Source organism: Lissotriton vulgaris, chromosome 5 (genome assembly GCF_964263255.1).
Source record: "Lissotriton vulgaris chromosome 5, aLisVul1.2, whole genome shotgun sequence".
In the NCBI taxonomy this organism is placed as follows: Eukaryota; Metazoa; Chordata; class Amphibia; order Caudata; family Salamandridae; genus Lissotriton; species Lissotriton vulgaris.
Window position 1 is genome coordinate 1,016,636,023 of NC_141693.1, and position 20,747 is coordinate 1,016,656,769.

Genomic DNA, 20,747 nt, shown 5'->3' on the forward strand with positions numbered 1-20,747 from the left:
AGATGCATTTTATTGAACCTCTGAAAGCATCATTTTGCAATAATGTTTTAGCAGCTGTGCAGGTATATGTTTTTGGGCTTTCGATTTTGAAGAAGATTAAAAAAAATTATTGGAGCAAATAGAAATGTAAAGCCCTTCAAATTTTACAAACAAGGTGCCATTTTGGAAATATTAGATTTTGGACAAGCCATTTGGAAGTTACTGGAAGTGGGGGTAACTTATGGCCTACTCCAGGCTTCGGCTGTCAGTCGTGCCCCCTCCACACTCAAAAATGGTAAAAGATAGCATTTTACACTTTGCGCGTCGCATACATATGACTTATGCCATGCATCTTCCACTCACGTTATATGGAAAAAAACTAAGTCTGTTCTCACAAGGCCTATTTTGCGGATTGAACTATGATGTTGCTAAAAATCATTATCTATATCTTCGACACACGAAAGACAGCATGGCATAAACATAAGTACAGATGTGCAGAGGGCAATCTAAGCACTTTTTATTGTTGAAGGTGGGTGGGGTTTCATGACTCGAGGCTCCACCTTTTGTGAATCATGGGCCTCCCTGCCCTCAACAATAGTGATAACTAGCACATTTCAGCCAGTGCATCTGCAGATACTCAACATATCATTTGAATCATTCTAGGTCCTGATGCATCCTCTCTCCTTTCTATCAACTCAGACCAGGCAGGGAAAACTGAGGAAAGATGTCTGCCATGAGCTGGTTGGACCTGAACAGCCTGCCTGTGCTCACAGGAGCTCTGTATGATGGCTGCTGGGCATCAGTGGGGACTTAGATTATGCTTCTGCATACTAGCAAGCTTTGCTGAGGTCAATGATGGAGACTAGCTAGCGTGGGGGATCACTGAAGAAGGCATGGAAGAATGATAACATTACCGACATGATGGTGCCAACGTCTCCAAATAAGACGCCAGAGAGAGGGAGCTGTGGCAGAATAGTACGAAGTGGTGCTGCCCGCTGACGGAGCAGAGAAAACTCTGAAGTGATGCAGCTAGGGTTGTCGAGGGCCAACGGGAGATGGATATCAGAGGTTCACATCGATGAAGAGCCAGGAGCAGAGAGCTAGTATGGCAGGGACTGCCACGGCTGCAGGAATGTCTCTGCTGCTTAATCCAGGTCCAGTACTGTGGCACAGAAGGCACAAGCTCTGTGTTGAACACTTTAAAGAGAAAGAGATGGAGATAGCCTTGCAAGGCTTCTAGTAGCCTCATGACAACTGCTGTAGTTGAACTGCTATACTTTCGGCTTGGTGAGCAAAACACAAATTTCAAGGATTGACTAGTTGACTACATGAATAGGAAAATCACTTAGAGTGCCTGAATAGTTTAATCTATACCTAGAGCTAGAGGGAAAATATTTTCTTTCTTGAATTCTGAGGATCTACTGAAACATCATTGAACGTTGTTATCATCACCATTGAACATTATCCTATTATCAGCTAAGGCAGACAGTTTACAAACAGAGCTTCTCTCCCATTTCACCCCAGCTTTTTGGGTTTCATGAGTAACTTTAAAATGCATGATATTCGAGAGGTAACTAGAGGGTATGGGTTAAGAAGGAGATGGGCCATTGTAATTTCAAATCTAATAAGATACATCGGTATTCGTGTAAGCTCAAGCATTGATAATTTGTTTGAGCTAAACTTTTCTCCTCTACTTTTCCATATGAAAAATCAACTCAAAAACTGGGACAAACTACAGTTAACACTGGTCAGAAAGATCAATTTAGTGAGAATGACTATCCTTTAGCATTATTTGTTCTTTTTTTAGACAATGTCATGCTTGCCTCCTAAAAAAGTTTCAACCCATGTCCAGGTTAGTATAAGCATAAGTTAATAAAAAAAAGGTTACCAGCATTCTGTTTCATGGCGGATGGGGCACTCTCAAGCATAGAGAAATATTATCTTTCCAGCTCCTTGTGCTCTCTGTGCTGGTGATTAACTTCAAGTGGCCTAAAGATATGAATAACAACGTAAATAAGGAAATGGTCGGCATCACTCACTTACATGGATTTGCTTTCAAAGATTAACATCCAACATTTTAAAAATAAAAAATATGCTTTAAAGTGCCTATCAATATGATTATAATTTGTAGACAAATTGTAGCAATATGTCAAACTCATGCCATTACAGGAATAACCGGGCACTCCCAACACATATGGCAACTACAGTAAAACCTGTCAGGAGAGTGTAATAATGCTATCATGAAAACTCCTAAGGAGAGATCATATGAAATCACTTCAACAACTATAGGAGGAATTTGAGCTACTGAAATGGGGAACCTTCTAAAATGCTTATAACTAAGAAATTGGCTAATGGACAAGCAGGACAAAAGAGAGGAGATTAGAGGGAAGATTTGGTTACTGAGTTATATATCAAAAGAGGAGCCTGCCTGGACAGTATTCCCTCCTACTGTGAGCTTTGAGGGAGATAACTACTTTGCAGAAATACTGGGGAAATTGGCAAATGCAGGGTTACATTTGGAAGAGTATCAGCTTGCAATGATTTGTAACAAGAGGAATACGGTGCTAAAAGGTGCCAACATCAGACACTCATTGTACATTTCAATATTCAGATTGTATTGTTATGTTATGTTATGTTAATAACATTTGTATAGCACACAGATGCCCCAGCAAAGGGGCGTCCCAGCGCTTCTGGAAGGGTAACCAGACACAACACAGCAAAAACAATGGAAAAGGCACACAAGGCAGAGTCCTAAAAAGGATGGGAAAACAAGTACGTTTTAATAGCTTTCCTGAAATCCAAGAGCTCATCAATTTCGCGGATGTGAGACGGTAGAGTATTCAACAGCTTAGCAGCCAGGACTTGGAAGGAGCGTCCTCCCGCTCTATATAATCTAAATCGCGGAACTACAGCCAGGTTTTGGCCCATAGATCTCAAAGGGAGCAGAGGAACATAAGGCTTCAGAAGATTGCCAAGAATCGGGGCGGAAGCCATCTTGAGAATCTTAAATGACAAGGATAGTGCCTTAAACTGAATCCTCTGTGCCACCGGCAACCAATGAAGGGAGCGGATAGTACTCTCGGCAGAGCAAAACCTTGGTAGCCCAACCAGGGCTCTGGCGGCAGCGTTCTGGATACGTTGTAACCGCGTGATTTCAGCCTGGTTGGCACCTAGGAATAATGCGTTGGTATAATCAAGCCGTGATAGTATCGATGCTTGAATAACCAACTGCCTAGTTGAGGCATCAAAAAATCTTAGGATAGGTCTCAGCCCTCGTAAGATGCCGAAGCAGGTAGCAACTACTTTTATTTATTTTTATTTTTATTGCACATATCAAAAGGTTAATTATTGGGACTATGCCACAAATATGCTCTGTCCTCAATGCAAGATCCATATTGGGTCATGGGAGCACATGTTTATTAACAGACCTAAGATCCTAGAGCCATGGCTGAAAGCTCACACCAGATCAAATAACCTAAAAGGAATTTTCCTAGGAATATCTACTAAAATTGTCCTCCCTAGTCTGCCCTCTGAGTATCACGCAATTTGGGCACAACAATATTTTTTCCTTCTCTTGGGCACCCTGCCAGCAAGAAGAGTGTTACCAAAGAGACATAATGGCAGTCTGTCACCATAATCTATTAATTGGCTCACCAACGTCAAATCAATATCTACCTGGTAGCAGTAGAATAATGTAAGGATGGGCACAATAAAAAATGGAAACGCATTGAGGAACTTATTTCCCTGAAATGATCAAATATAGAACTGAGCTAACCATTGATAAGTGTATGAAAACGGAGAGATGGTCAGATAGATATTCACCAGACTTCCTGTTTGGTGGATCAACGTTTTCTTAGAGCTATCATTTTAAGCTAAATGTAACAGTTACATTAATACCAGCTGGACGGTCCTAGACTTGTTATAACATCAGCTTCGCAGGGAATCATCTGATAGAATATTTTCGAGCAAAGCAGTTTTGTAGCTAAAGTAGTTCTAATCATGAAATTGTAGACAGATTTTAACAATATGTGTATATTTTCTACTTATTGTCGTGGGCAAACCCTTTTGATTTTAATATAATTTTATGTACAATATTCTTTTTTTGTAGTGGGTTCCAGTCAGATCTCTACATCCATTGGTATTTTGTTCTGTCTTTCTTATTTTTCTTCTCCCCACTACAGCTGGGTTAATAGGACAGTATACTAACTAATTTCAGAGTGAGTGATGGCAATATGCCCTTTCACAAGCAGCATATTCGCAAATAAAGTGGTTCCCTTAAGTGAAGAAGCAACTCTGGGCCCTACTATGAGTCTGGTCGGATAAACGTCCGACCGGCATCGTTTAGGAAACAAGACCACCTGACAAGGAGTCAGAGGTCCTGCATTCCAAATTCATGGCATTCATAAAGTGTATGTTTAGTATTGTGGCTTGCGCTGTGGGCCGCAGCACAAGCAGCAATAGTAAATATGCATTTTTTAAACATCCCTGCACCATGTGGGTGGCACCATGCAGTGCCTACCACACAGTGCAGGGATGCTTAGATGGGCACCACAGATGCCTTCAGGCCTCATAGTGGAGGCCGTGGAAGGATGGGGGCTCTGCTAGGGGCCCCCAAATCCATTTCCATCTGCCTTTCTATGGTGGTCAGCCCGCCGTAGAAAGGCAGGCCGAAAGGGACATCGTAATCACTACTGCGGTGCCTGAGCAGGCACTGCCCTTATTGTAGGGAATACATTCCGACAGCTGGGCTTCGAAACAGCAGCGGTTGGTCCCTTCGCCTGCTGCCTCCGACCTCCACATAATAGTGAGGCGGTTGGACCGCAGGGGCAGATGTCGGTCAGACCGCAACTGACGGCCGGTTAGTTGCGGTCAGACCTACATCATAATGAGTCCCTATAACACTGGGAGCTTTTTCTGATCCCCCTAAAACGTTGCTTTTAGCCAGTGTTTTGTTTTAGAATGATGAGGGTTGGGCAGCATCCCTAAAGTGAAGCCAATGCCAGAGTTATTGGCTTTGGCAGTGCTTGTTTGTAAAATGATAACTATTATGGGCCTTTCCTTGTGACTCAATCAAAAAACTGCCATGAAATAGAGCACGTAAGTGAGGCCAATTTGTTAAAAAACATATTTCCAACTGCAGGTCAGACATAACCAACACTTTTATCAGTCATTCAGTTACTAAAAAATGTTTACACAAAATTTTTTCAGCAATATATCTTTAAACAATGTGGTGTTTTGTCACCTTTGCAATTCTGTTGAAATTGGTCATCATAAAACCACAGCAATGAGTAAGTTTTCAAATGCAGTATGTTATGTTATGTTATATGCATTTATAACACGCACGGCTACTCAGGAGTGTCTAACAATAAGTATTGGCAAAACCAAGACGTCAAGCCCTTGAGATGGTTTGGCTTTGCCAATTCTTTTTGCGATGCTGTTAAGCATGGGCAAAAAAAAAAGATGTGATGACATTGCTGCAGTGGGCACAACATTTTGTAATTATGCACATTTGTGATGCTGAATGTGCACATGTATTACTATGTATGCGCACGCCTACAAAGTGATGCAGGGACCATCTTTCTATTTACTGATTTGAGATGGAATGTAAATTAAAATATGAAATAGATGTAGCACAATAGTGCTTTAAGGTGGAGGGGTTGGCAGAAATATGCTGCCTAGTCTTTCCAAAATAATAGTAGTAATAATAACAATAATAATAATAATAATAATAATAATAATAATAATAATAATAATAATAATAATAATAATAATAATAATAATAATAATAATAATAACAATAATAATCCTAATAATAAATAAATTATCTAAACAATGACTGCCGACGAGGTAGGGTTGGATGGAAACAGAGAATGGGGGGGCCCATGGAGTGATTGAGGGGAGTGGGAAAACAGTGCTTGAGGGAGTACAACATGGAGTTTAGAGTGAGAAGCAAAATGGAGCCCGGTGGAAGGGCACAGTTTGGCAGGTGAGAAGCACGTGAGACAGAGCTTGCAGAGCAAGGGAGACAGCAACTTAGAGTGCAGGGGGTATATTTAGAGGGGAAGAAGCACACGAGCAAGAACACTGAAGAACACATGCAATAGCTTACAATGCTTAAGAAAAAATAAAAAAGTGGTTCCATAAAGTGTGCAATGGAAGGATATGTCAGCCAAACCAAAAGGTGGGGAAAAGACTATGCTCCAAGGACGCACAAACATAAGATGGAACAAGATGGACAGGCAAAAACATCGAATAAGAAGCAAGCAAATGAGAATGACAATAAAGCGAACCAATGGTAATCAATGGGAGGGACACTAAGCCCACTGTAAGCTCTTGGGAAGCCCACAATAGGTCTTTTCCAACTAGACAGCTTTGGCTGACATGTAAGCGAGATGTAAAATGCATATTACATTTATCTGAGTACTTCTTATTTCGAATTTTTTAATTGATTTATTTATGAATCATTCATACTCTCATGGATGTTATGGCCTGCGATCAGGAACAGGGCAAGACTGCAACAAAGAGGAATCAGTAAAACAAATACAGTTTCAATGATTAGAAAGTTGGTGCAGATCATGCGCGGTATTGACAAATCAAGATTTTAGTTTTGGGCTTGACCTTATTGGAGAAATAAATATCACTGCACATTGGTTGCAATTGTGGCGCTGCTGAATTCTGCTAGACTACCAATACATGAGCGAAAGGGCTTAAATACCTACAGTAAGATAAGCATCATAAAGAACAAATATACCTTACGGTGGTCCTTGCACTCAAAGCCGGTGTGGTACCAAGGTGTGGTACCAAGTTGGTCCTGCTTATGTAATGAAATCGGTTTATTCTTCAGCAGTTTAACCTACAGAAACCAAGCCCACAGTTGTGTTCCTCCCTGAGCCTGCAGTGAGGGGGTTGACCAAGGCCATGATTGCATATTTGAATACTCTTTGTGTTTTGAAAGTGTGCAATGTCCAGCTTGCCCTTCTCACGCGCGTCGACTTATGCAGTGCGTGTCATTGCGATCAGGTGTGCCAAGGTCATTAATTGCTCCTCTTTCTATCAATTGCAGACAGCTGGACAAGAACCAGATTGGCTGTATTGAAGATGGCGCCTTTCGAGCTCTCAGGGGATTGGAGGTTTTGTAAGTATGATATAGGCGACAGGCATCAATTTTCATTAATATTAAATAACAATGGGGCATATTATCAAGGGGGTTTATCTCTGCTTTTTTGGCTTTAAAAGCCAAGAAAGCGGAGATAAAATTATCTCCCTATTACCTAGCTGCTGCTAACACCAGTTAGCGACAGCTAGTAGGAGATAGCGACCATCTTGGGCCCCACTTTGCATGTCAGTGATATTTATCACTAATGAGATGCAAAGTGGGCGTGCCAAGATGTTAGAGACTGAAAACAGTCGCTAACATCGCTATCTCCTATTACCAACTTTTGGAGATATTCGCGCTAAGCGGGAATATCTCCAAAAGCTAACACCTGCCCTGAGCAGTTCTTAGCCATGTTATCCAATGGGAGGTGGATAACATGGCTAAGAGCATTTGCTCGATAATGCATGAATATCGCTGACTTTTCAGCGATATTCATGCATTTCGGCCGTTTTTTATCGCATTTGCGATAAACCTTGCTAATAGCAAGGTTTATCTGCGATAAAAATCGCCGATGTGCGGCGATAATTTTTGTCTCTAAACAAGTTAGAGACAAAAATTATCGCTAGTTGTTGGTAATATGCCCCAATGTAATTTATTAACAGTTCATATGTTACATAGTGGTTAGTCCTCATTTCGCACAGACCTCCTTACCTGGCCGTACCCCCCTCTGAGATGTGGGGTCAGCGTTCTTTTGTATGTATCCTTGGGGCTACAGACAGACCTAATGGCTCAGGTACAGAAGCTGTGCTGAGAAGCTGTACTGTGCTTGTAGAGGCGCTTCAAAGAGATCCAGTGGACCCGTCCACCCGTGCATAATTCTCATTGTCTCCTTTCCTCCAGGACTCTGAACAACAACAACATCTCGACAATCCCAGTGTCAAGTTTTAACCACATGCCCAAGCTCCGCACCTTGTGAGTGACTCGTGTTACAGATAAGTAAGGGGGGATGGGCTGAAGGCGGGCCTCTCGCTTTACAAAGACAAGTGTACTGAATGCCCTGAGACATTCAAATTATGGGGCCTGATAGGAAGCGAACCATTTCGGTGCTGCCCCTTTGGCGTTCTTTCTTTCTTTAAAAAATCCAGCCCTTTCTTTTCACTGGAAAGTGAGGGAACCATTGTAGAAGATGAAATATTGCAATATTGAGTGCTCCGTAGCCAAGTAAGTGAGAACTGGGATATGACAAGATAAGCATCAGTTGATTCATAACACATGTTGAGAAACGTAGAAGAAATCAATGTGACGCATTTCTTTTAAAGCGCGAGACCATTGTCCTGTCAACATGAATGTCCCTGACCAATTTTTGCAATTATTTCAAATGCAGTCAGCGCTGGTGACCCTGCTGCTCTCGAGCTCCCGCCTTGCACCCTTCAGCTCTTAGCTCAGTAGCTTGGAATAATTGCTGAGGGCAGAGCAAGGCACCACCTTTGGGCTCTTTGTTCGCAGACAAGTGTGTGGCGGCTTCAGACTGAGCCCAAGATGCATAAGACTAGGGCTGACAAAAGGGCGTGGGGAGGGGGGGCGAGGGAGCGGTATTCAACAGTCAGATACTTATGCGCAGGTACTAGCTTCTTGGAATCACAGAGCTATAATCACAGAAATGACAATGGCTGCCATTCTGGCCCATTAAGCATTCCATGTAGAATAACGTTGACAGATGTTATTATCTGATTGGGTGAAAATTGTGTTTTTAATGGAATTATTTTTGGAATTTTCCACATTCGACACCATCTGCAGAAGGCCAACAATATTCCAGAAAGAGTACCTACATATTATAGAGTTGTTGAACATTCATTAGACCTTAAGCAGAAACATTAAACCATAATTCAGCCACCTCATGGTCTACAGCTATTGCCAAGTATGAACAGTATCAGTGATGAATGCCCTTTGCCGGTCCTATGCCTTTTCTGATTGGTTGTACCACCCTTCCGCAGCCGCCTGCATTCCAACCACCTCTTCTGCGACTGCCACCTGGCATGGCTGTCCCAGTGGCTACGCCAACGACCAACTATTGGCCTCTTCACGCAGTGCACTGGCCCACTTCCTCTCCGCGGCCTCAATGTGGCGGAGATCCAGAAGAACGAGTTCAGCTGTGCAGGTGAGAGTGATCCTTTTTATGTGCTTGGAAAGATTTCTTATTTAATGTTTGAAGCCCAAGGAAGTTGTTCTATATTTATTGCTCTAGAACATGCAGATCGATGCAGAACTGTGCTTAGTAACTCCAAAGACATGGCTCATAGCTTAAAGCCTCTTCTGTACTCTTAGCTAAGTGGTGTGTGTCTACTCTTGAAGTAAATTATTGCCAAAGTGCCCACTTGAATCCCAGTTTACTGCTGCTGTCTATTCCTTTCTTTTCCTTTCTCTTGTGAGTAGGGGTCACCACATTTAAGCTCCTCGAGGGGTTACCTGCATGGAAAGCGGAAACACTGACATCAGTGGCATAACAAAACTTGAGACGGCTGCTCTGCAAAGTACATGGAGTCCCTCCACCGAGTCAGGAGCTCCCAGGCCAGGGGCCCGCCGACCTTGCACAGTGCTGAAGGGGGCCCTCAGGAGCTCGGGACCCCCACACTGTGGGCCTGCGGGGATAATGTTATATCACTGACTGACAGGGGCACCATGCAAAGGCCTTTTTAAGCACTTGGCACTGTCCCAAAAGCAGCTTTCTCACTTGGCTTTAATTTGGTCGCTCTCAATAAAACCTGACTTCATCTTCAACAAAGAAATTAAAAGAGGAGAAGGATACCACAACCCTTGGTCCATTTCAGGCTACCATGTTTGCCTTCATTGAGGACTTCCATAAGTCATTGGACTCGTCCAGAGTCTCCGATGAATGTAGGCATCTAATTCTATACCCTTTGTAATTACAGGCCCCTTCTAACTTCACAATAGAATGGTGTAGTTGAATAGGAAGACTCAATGCGGGTATATATCCGTCTAAACATCTTGTGTGAAAAACCAACACGAGTCTACCACCAACTGGCGCTTTTGACAATCAGACAAGCAGGCCCGGACTGGCCGTTGCAGGCACCGGGCAATCCCCTGGTGGGCCGCATGGTTGGGGCAGGGTTTTGGGCCCCTGGGGGGCATTTTTGTTACAGGGCCGTGTAAAAACGGCCCTGTAACAAAATCGGCCGAAAACTGGTCCTGGCAAATAGCGCGGTCGCACCACCACCCCCCTCCCGGGGGTGTGGGGGGGGCCGAGCACTTTGCCAGAGCCGGTTCTGGTTCCCAGTCTGGCCCTGTAGACAAGGCGTACCTGCTTGCCATGGTAGAACACACTAGGCTATACCGCCCAGCCTTAAAGCCTTAATCACCGCGGTTTTTCCACCACGGTGCGGGCGTTCTGAAGAGTGGGCGGGGCTGCGTCGGCTGTTGGCTGACGGCAGCACTAGGTGCAAGGGGGTAAATCTGGGAAAAACAGTAGTAAAATTTATTACATCTATTCAGACCATCCAACTTGCAAATTCTAGATAATATTTTCTGTAAATACACTTGAGACAAAAGTGATCATGCCCCCTTATAATATAATTGAAAACTAACCTCTGTCCTATGTGTTCAAATGGCATACAAGGCAAGCACACATTGAATGAAATGTATATAATCAACAGGAAGCACATACGATAGTATGACAATATGGCGAGAAATGTCATACCAATGTTTTATGTAAAGTTTTTACCAGTTCTGGACCACTTCTTCCGTGACAACTTGGACCCAAAAGGTTATGTATCTACGCACTATAAAGTGGTGATCAAACCATTTACAACAAGGCCAAGTCAACCCACAACGCATATTGCAGTTACCCACTGTTGGCATGATACATAGTGTAGGCATACAAATAAACACCTTCTGTATGCTGTTGAATAAAAAATAGAGAGAATATCTTAGAACATCCTACCACATACAAGAAGTATGTGAAGGTTAAAGGTGATGACTGGATATTTGAGCAGTTGACAGACCTATTAGTCACAGCTAAGGCCCAAGATGCACATACTTTTTGGTTTTGGCCAGTTGTACATAGATAGAAGGAGGGGGTAGTCACCTGGATCGCATTTAGAGGAAGGTAAATGCTATTTAAACTTTTCCTCATTAACTTCTGTAGATAAATAAACCATATGACCAACGAGCCTTTCCATGACATTGGTACTTCAAATACATGTACTGCATCAAGTCTATTATTTACATTTGAGGAGGAAAGTCAGGCCACGAGAACCAAAAGGTGGGTCATGCACCTGGAGTAGTAAAGATTCTAGCAGATCAAGTCAGAACCTGTAAGCTTAGGGTGCAGATTTAGCTAATGCAATAATTCACACGTGCCATACCCTCTACATGGTTAGGTGCTGAGAATATACCTATTTTGAAAATGTGAGGCTGTAACAATCCAGCACCTTATCACCTTATAGTTTGATTGGCAATAGTCAGAAAGGCATTGCGAGAATGTTATTGAATCATATTGGAGAAGTGCCATGTCCTTTCCCACTTTTAGGCAGATAATTATAAAGGGATAAGTTCTGTGGGCGTGGGGGTCATTCGTTTTATGTTTTTCAGTAACAAACTTCCCTTTTTAGGAGTTTGTTTCTGAAAAATAAAAAGTTTGTAAAATATTGATTAGTGGCTGAAGCAACTGATGGCAGATGTGCAGCCAAAATATTTGTACCTTAACAGGAACCCCCACGAAGATGGTTGTTGTCAAGGTACAGAGATCACCGCTTGTTCATTGGTCATCTCTGATTTTGGTGGGTGGTAGTCCATCATGGTCATGGTGGTAATGTCCTCCAACTCTTAGTTTGAATGTGTACCATCATCAACATCTAATTAATTTCCAGTAGTTAAGAAAGCTCATCAGGGGTATGTATTAGCTCCAGACTTATTTATTTTGTACATTAATAGTTTGGCATCTTGCTTTCTCAACTGCTTCCATGATATAACCAATCTTAAGGGGTGTGAGATTAAGTATTGATTTCCTTTTGCTTGCAGATTATACTTAATTCATGTCATGTACTCCAGTTGGAGTGCAAAATCTGTAAATGTATTAGATGATTTTTGCAAGATGAATAAAGTAACAATCAGACTAGAATAAAATGGATGTTATTCAGTTCCTGTAGGACCTTTTGGCTCAACTTGACATTGAAAGACTGCATACTAGAAGTGGTCACTGACATTGATTATCTAGGGGTTAATTTTTTTAGTGAGGGTAATTGGGAAAAGATGGCCCAAAAAAGCAATACTATTTTGTTCTCAAAGGACTGGGGCCACCATACGCTTTACTGAAAGGTTCACCAGTCCTGGAGGTGTATAAAGCCAAAGTGTGATCTGTTTGTGGAGGAACGTTTTGGGGTTACATAGACGTTACAATATTAATAATATTCGAGAATGTTTTAAAAAAAATCTCTTGAACTTACTTCAAAGTACACCAAATAGCTCCTTGTATTCTGAACTTGGCCATAAAACTATTGAGTGTACAGTTCGACTCAAACACTTATCGTACTTGGCATGTCTGTGAAGGATAAAATAACTTTGTACATTCAGAGAGGCTCTTTAGGACATTATCAAGATAATTACAGTGAAAACCTTATGCTTTTTAACTATGTGTGTAATAAGCTACAGTTGATTGATTTTAAGAGAATATGATAAAATCTTGACTTAATTTCAGTGGTCACGCACCAGATAAAAACTGCCAAGAAGTGAAATGATCAGGTAATCATGAAACATTCATCTTAGGGAAGCTGACAGACCAATCTTCAATGCTAAAGTCTCTGTTAAATTCGAACAATATTTGGAATAAGTTGAGCCACAAGGGGCAAAGCATGTGATTGAATAGTTTCAATTAAGGACACTAACCCTTGTGGCACTTGGATGTGGATGATCAGACCATCATAAGCCTGTTTCATTTGTCATGACAGTGTGGAAACAGAAATCACTTTACTTTTTTGTTCTTAGTACATTAATTTGAGAAAGATAGTTATAGCCTGTGCTGAGGTACATGTTTGAGACAATAAAATACCACGCATGCCTATAGCTATGCAAGATAGACCTCTTTAACTGTTTCTTTCTCTAATTACCTATCACAGTTCAAAGCTTAATAAGGAAAACACATTCAAATAGTTCAACATGTAGAAATCAAAAATCCACTTATCAGGGGTTCCACTAATACCAAGAAGTTGACACAGAAGCTGGAATATAAAATAACATCTTTATTAAACTCAAATGAGTGAGACTACGTCACACAGAAGCCTTAGCAACTGAATGAGGCAGTCTGCTAGAATGGTCTTACTTCACAACTTATATGCTCTTTATCCTGCCCCAGGCATGTAAGGGAGTTGTACCAATTACATTCCTAAACAAATGGAAAATCTGGAGGGTCAGCAGGTGAGTAGCCTTTGGGGTTTTAGCAGGATATCGGCAAAACATTAGGCCTACGTGAGGGCAACACAAAATGGTGGCACAGAACAAAATGGAGTCAGACTCGAGAATTACAGAACCTCAAACATCTCCATCCATCCATCCATCAGAAGAATGTGTCTAGGGATGATTAGCTGACATGTCTTGCAGGGGAGGTGCACAGGAGGAAGTTCCTATAGTTTTGTCTATTGGCAGTAACTGTTTGAAGGGGTTGAGATTGTGAATGAATGCGCTTTACCTATAATTCTAAGCTTTATTGTTTGTCTGATAAATGTAATAAATTCGAAAGGTTTTGTTTGATCACTTAGGACTTCCTTACAATGGTGCAATTTCACTCTGGGTAGAATTATGCCACCAGCATTTAGAAGTGTCTCTGGGTGCAGAATTATCTTGTCCACAAACTCTGTAACGTATAGTTCCGAGCCCAGAGACAGCAGAGCTGACTTCACTGCTGCAGCACCGGGGAGCAGACAGGACAGACAGATTCCTGCCCGAACCCACCACTCCCGCCTCGCACCACATATCTACCCTCCAGATGACACTTTCAGCCTACTCACTGCAGGCAAAAAATATCAGTGGTTTTCTCCGTGGAATATGGGAAAAAACCGTGGTAAAGAACCTTTTCTTTCTGGGTCTTTACAGTTATTACCATTTATGAGAGAAAGAGCAGTCGGAATTTGGGGCAGGGAAACTGGCCAGAACTGGCGATTCCAGCTGCCCACTACCCCTGCACCAACTTACAGCTAACTCAAAATAAGGGATACGAGTCATCAATATCCACACATTGGTAATATTTCTTATTATCTCTTTATATTACATTTGCCTGTTTAGGATTTCATATGCGCCTGAAGTGAACATGAATGAATGAATGACTGGCAGTCAGCAAGAATCAGAATCATGCATGTGACAACTGAGATCTCTCCTCAGCAGGGCAGATGCAGAGCTAAGTACAATGTTCTCTTTTCACAGTCGGGTCTCTTACTTTTATCAAGGCAGTCCCGAAGATCTCCCAGGTAGGCCTTTCTGAGCGGGAAAAAGTGTCCCTGGACTGGATGATGTAAAACAATTTGAGATTATAGTTTAATTTCTTCCGCCACCCTTACCTTAAATGACGTATTATGAATTCCTGACTACTGACACACAACAGGTTTTCAGGAAACAACACCACACCTTCCTAAGCATGCCATACAATCGGAAGCCAGGTGGCAAACTCAATGCTGAAGAGAGAAATTCAAGTTAAAGCGTCATTAAAGTTAGCTTAACTAAATTTCAGTGTCTTCTCAATGAAAACGTCCCTGTGGCAGGCATCCGAAATACGGTAGTGTAGGTATGTTGGATTTCTGTTTTTTTTAAAGATGGCGCCTCAGACAACAGATGATCTTTTCTGTTGTCTGAAAAATGCTTTGTGCAGTAAATGCCCTCACAAATCAAAGTCATTGGTTAAAATCTTGGCACTTTTAAGTGCTCCAAGTAGTGTTTTGGACCTTACTCCATCATAGATACACTATTACTCACTCACCCTAATACAGCCATCAACCCAGGAATCCATGTCCGTCGGCTTCCAAAATGCCAGCGCATTAGTGACATTCTCATCGAGAATTTGAAGACTTGAGCTCCAAACTAAACCTCGTTTAAAACTCCCTCTAAATAGCTTTACATTTAAATATGAATTGCTAGAGATACCACAGGCCACTCCTATATATTTACAGTGTAAATATATATTTTAGATGGATATGAAGATTAAAGTACCCTGAGGACAAACCCAGTCATGGACTAGTGACTAACATAGAAAGAATGGCAAGGCATTCCATTGATCAAACAATATGAAGAGATTTGAAATCCTTACACAGAGAGATAACATTTGGTTTGCTGGTGGATGCACTCAAATGAAAAGAAGGACCCACAAAGAAAGAATGGCTTTGTCATAAGCCTGACGAGCTTAGTAAAAGGTTTGCAATAAAAACCACAGACGAGCAAACGCTAAATGATATAAAACGTGTTTATTTATGTAGGGATAGTGAGCAGCTAATGACTCATGCTTTAAAACCTGACTGAACCCATCAGCGTGGGTGTATTACACTAGACACATTCACTAAAAACATCCTTCTCTGAAATAAGATACCATTGTGCAAGGCAAGGACCATTTAGACTAGCTTGGTTGCATTTATGAATGAGATAGAATTTCATTAAAGTATACCACAACAAATTCTGCTTCCCTGGTCGAGGTGGGAAAGCAAGAATATTTGACAAGCTAAAGCCAGCTCAGCAAGCTGCATTTGTTATAATCCAGGCACAAGCAGAATTTTGTTGAAGGGAATTGGGTCAGGCGCGCAACACCCATTGGGCTAAAAGGGCTTCAGCCCACCCTTCGTTGCCTTCTTCAGCCGGGCTGTAGGCCAGCAGCAAATTCTTCTTCAGGGCCTGGATTTGACCTTAGTTTGGCGGCCATGCATCAAGTGGGAAGATGGCGTTTACAGTAGGTAAACAACAAGGGATGGTAGAGTAGAGGATGCTGGGAACCAGTTTCTTTTCCCAGAATTCCTGCTCTCGCCTTAGCTCAGCATCCAGGGGCTTCATTACACATCTATAGCGCCGGTCAGCATTTATGAGTGGCATACCTTTTCCGCTGGATAGCGAGGAGACACTTCATCAGCAGTCGAAGCGGGTGACCTGACGGAGGGGCTAGAAGTCTGCAAAGGGCTGCTACTGTTAAGGACCTGGCTCAGCCTACCCCAGAGAACATAATTATCTAAGGGGCAGCACGAGCCTAAAAGTTGCTCCGCTGAGGCAGAGAAATTTAAAGAGGATGTGAGAAGTAGGGAGGGGAATGGAGTGGATTTGGGAGACCACAGGCTACATGGAGATTACCGCAGCTCCCACATTAACCAGCTTTACCACCTCAGGAGCTAAACTTGCTTTGATGAAAGGAATTGAAATCAGTGTCCTCTTGTTATTGGATATCAGAATATTGTGCGCAAGTCTCTTAAATTTGGCAACAAAATCAACTCTGTCCTTAATTTAATATATGACTTGTCTGAAGCTTCAAAGCCAAGGGGTGGGTGGAGGAAAAAGGGACAGGCAGCAGATCGAAGACAGGTGGCACCAGTGTGGCACAGGCAAGCATGGTATGGTTAGATACAAGGGAAGGGTGATATGGTGGAACGGTGGAGGGGCATGGAATGGGTGGAGACAAGGGAGGGTAAGAGGAAGGGAAGTTTAGAGGGACTGGATAGCCGAGTAGGTCCGGAATGAACGGAAGGACTGTAGTTGCATGGGGATAACGGCAATATTAGCAACCGTGGAGAAACAAGGGTGAAAGAATGGGTGGACAGCTATGCTGAAGACAGGAAAAACAGTGTCAAAGTATGGGCAGAAGGAAAATGTGAGGGATGTGAGTCATGGCCTGGGATGTGAGGAGAGACCAAGATGAGTGGTAAAATAGGCAATACACTGGTGTTGAGATCAGGTCAAGGGCATATTTTGGAGGCAAGATCAAGGGATGTGTGAAGAGATAAGGCAAAGATGGAAAGTGAGGGCCAAAGCAGAGGAGGAGAGGCAAAATATAGGGATGAATGGTCGACAAGGTGAATGGATGAATGAGCAGACAAGAACAAGGGATGAGTGGATAGGCGAGCGTTGGGTGGAGAGACAAGGGATAGGCACAGAGACAATGTCAAGGGAAGGGTAGGGAGTGGACCACTGGAAGTGAGGAGAAACATGGCCCAGAGATGGGTGTACAGACATAGCCAATGTATGGAATGAGGAAGGCAGTGCTAAGGGATGGAGTATTACAAGGTAAAAAAACAACAAATAAAATAATCAGATTTACAAATAGGATGTCAAAAGAGCATGTTAGATTTTTGTAAATCACATATGTATTTGCTTAAATAAAAGACTAATTGAGTTTAGGAATGGGTCAGAGTAACAACAAATCGATCCTTGTTGTTAGACACATCATCAGAACAGTGACATTTTTGCGACACAAAGCTCACGGCATGAAAGCGAAACTGTGTGAAACAGTGCGGTCGGTGGACAAAAAGGATATCAAGGCAAATATATGGGTAGAAAGACAGAGCAAGTTGAGCGGATGGGACAGCCAGCTGAGTGCATTTGAGAGGCCAGCAGTGGCATGAGAGGAACAGTAACATAAGAGTTTCAGATGGAAAGGACAACAATCTGCAAGATAGCAAAAGACACAGGACTCTGAGCAAGTGAGACAGCCTGATAGGAAGAAAGAACAGTGTGTTTTAGAAGGAAGTAGAAACACCTTGGTAAGCAGCACAAAAGAAAGAGGGCACCAGCACCCTGAGAGTGTAATACCTCCAGTAACAGTGCACTGGGAACTGCCCCTAGGATGGAAACAATTGTGAGACTAAGGGAACAAGGAGTGTGCAGTTCCTATGTAGGGATCTAGGTCTCCTGGTGTTGTAAGTCCAGGGGAGTGCTCCTATTAGGAGCAAGGGCCTTCACACACCCGAGGGGTGTCATGCTTCATCATCGGGCAGCTCCTCGTTGGGCCGGCGCTGCCATGCCCAAAGGGTTTCTCGGGGTTGCTGTTTTCCTGAGTTTTGTTCTTTTTAGCTGGCATGAAGAGTGAGGTTCGAATGTGGTGTGCAGGTGTGAGTACAATGAGGGGAGGATATGTGTGCTAAAATGACTAAATAGGATCCAAAAACTATTTCAATTGTTGGTTCCTTTTGTCATGATTAAAAACGTGAGTTTGAGCTGGTGATAGATATAGTGGTCTAGCTAGGTTCTGATTAGTATAAGTCAAGGTTCAACATGTTTCATGCCTCTTACTGTATCACAATGATCACAGCATTTCATCATGACCAATTCAACTTCATCTACTCAACAGGGATCGATTGTGAAATATATATATATTTAAGGCATGCCCTCTATATTTTACATAAATACGTAGTGTGTTTCCTGGGGGCAGACCCCTTAATCTGCAGGTCTGGAAATGTTTGGCATTGAAAAATTGTGAGAGAAAGCTGCTTTCAGAGAGACTTTTCACAAAAGGGGGCAGTACACTGAGAAAAGGTAACAGAAACAGAGAAGCCAAAATAGTACATGTGCCACTTGAATACAGAAAGTAGGGGGTGAAGCGTGTCATTAGAACGAGAGGCTATCCGAAGGGCCTTGGCTGGAAACCCCTCTATAGGTATAGAAGACAGTATGATGTATTCAAACTAACTTTGTCTACTAGAGGCCAGACTTAGCCTGGTAAAACTTGACTGGGGAGAACTTGGAAGAGTGTTTTGAAATTCCAACACGTGGTAATTATTATTGATCTGTCAGCACGATTATAATCTTTTGTGATTCTGTATTTGCACACCCCCTTTAAAATGATACATTCTAAGTTACAAAGATCGTCATGACAAAATCATTAGAGATTGGCTGCAATTGCAATATGCATAAACTAGGCTGAATAAAGTTTGATTGTGTTTCAGCGTAGGGCAAAGGCTTATGGTGTGGAGATTTAGTCATGTGGGCATGCCTCTGGATAGCTTTTAATGTCACATTAAAAGAAGAACAAACAGTGGCGATGATTCCGATTTTTTGGGTCACAGAAGAAAAAGGTTTGGCCGATGGTCTTATCTAGTATGAAGGCATCAATGTGGAAGTTTATGCTGAAAATTATATTTAGTCTGAAAGGCTCATTGTTTGGCACAAGCGGAAGTGTCTTTTGCAACCAGGTCAGTTGTGCAAGTCTTGTCAAGGAGATAGCGATTGAGCAATCATTGCCATCTTGTGACTTTTCATGCCCTGTATAAAATAAGTTAATAACCTCCAACTACCAATGGACTGGTTCTGCTTTGCTAAAACCTCATCACACGTGCACTGCCTGGTGCATAACCAACAAGTGATTCACCGATAGTCCATGCTATGTAAATGATTATGCCAAGTCCCTCACTTGTTGGCAGCCTCAGCTGAGATGCCATGAGCCATATTGTTTCTCCAGGGCAGTACTGTGGCCATCCCATAAGCCATGTGTCCAGAGGCTCGCACTGCGGTGGCTCCATGCAGTATCTGTTCAATGGATGCAGATAGGATCATCAAGTTTAGGTGCTCGTGATCTGGTCTCTTTCCCAAGCACTAGAGACAACCATTTGTGGACAATAGAGACTAAGGATGAAGAGATCAGCGTGCCATGGAGGAGAGTGACTCAAAAGGGGCTACTAGGAGGGAGGAAGATGAGGTCACCACAGTGGCGTAACATGGGCCCCCGCAACCCCATCGGTGCGGGGGGCCCTGAGCTCCAGGGGCCACCCTCAGCATAGTACCCTGGCCTGAGAGCTCCAGACTGAATCTGGAGCGACGCCCCTCATGTACTTTGCAGGGGTCCCACTCAACTTTGGTTACGCCACTGGGTCACCGTGCTGTGGAGACTTTTGTGTGGCTGTGGTTACTTACAGCAAATACTTGGGGACTAAAAGTGACATCTTTGGAGTCGCTGCCTTTGGCCAACTGGGACCCTAGCACTGACTAAAACGGTGAGGTAATTGCCCCTCCCTGGAGATGATCACCGTCTGGAGAACGCAGACGAGGAGGCGTGCCTCTCAAAACAACTCAAGCGGTAGTGAAATCAAACACTCCATCTTTAAAAAACAGGACTGCAGAGGGCATTCTAATTAAAATGTCTGTAGGTTACTTACTGGCGGATGCAAACCTGTATTGGTTCTTGCTACATCAAAGCATTGTTGTTCAATATTTCTGTCAATTAGAGGACTTATGTTTGGCACAGCAGCTGACCACTTTAACAAAGTCATTCTCAATCATTTTTCCTTGACTCAAAAAATATGTTTAGAGGATGTAAGACTGTGGGTAAATGTATATAAAAAATTCTGCATAACCGCTTAAACATTTTTGCTCTTCCTTTTGGCATCTGTGTTGGAACCTTTTTGATGATGCAGAGCTGTTCAGGGGTGGCTCCTCCGTTTGAGTGGAGGAGCGTCGCCTCACTTAAATGCCCCCCAGAGGTGAAAAAGAATGGCAAATCATTACCATTTTATTTTTCATCATCCTGTCCTGAACCGACTGTCAGGCTGGGGCGGGCCTGCTTAGTGGCAGCAAGGAGAAGTGGTGGGCAGAGGGCTGCCTGTGCAGTCTTTAAAGTGTGCATGCCTCTTTAGCTGGCCATCTTTATTAAAACCACTCGACTGAGCTGTCTCAAGACAGCTGGGTTTAGAGAAAGTGCAGGCCTCCA

At 42.8% G+C, this 20,747-nt stretch overlaps 1 protein-coding gene across 1 annotated transcript in view; it reads left to right on the top strand.

The window, feature by feature from the left end:
* Positions 1-20,747, top strand: part of SLIT1 (slit guidance ligand 1) — an 842,620-nt gene that overhangs the window by 475,522 nt on the left and 346,351 nt on the right. The window contains exons 6-8 of the mRNA XM_086922632.1: positions 7,043-7,114; positions 7,976-8,047; positions 9,070-9,233. Coding sequence (XP_086778758.1) covers positions 7,043-7,114; positions 7,976-8,047; positions 9,070-9,233 — 308 coding nt within the window. The remainder of the gene's footprint in view (positions 1-7,042; positions 7,115-7,975; positions 8,048-9,069; positions 9,234-20,747) is intronic.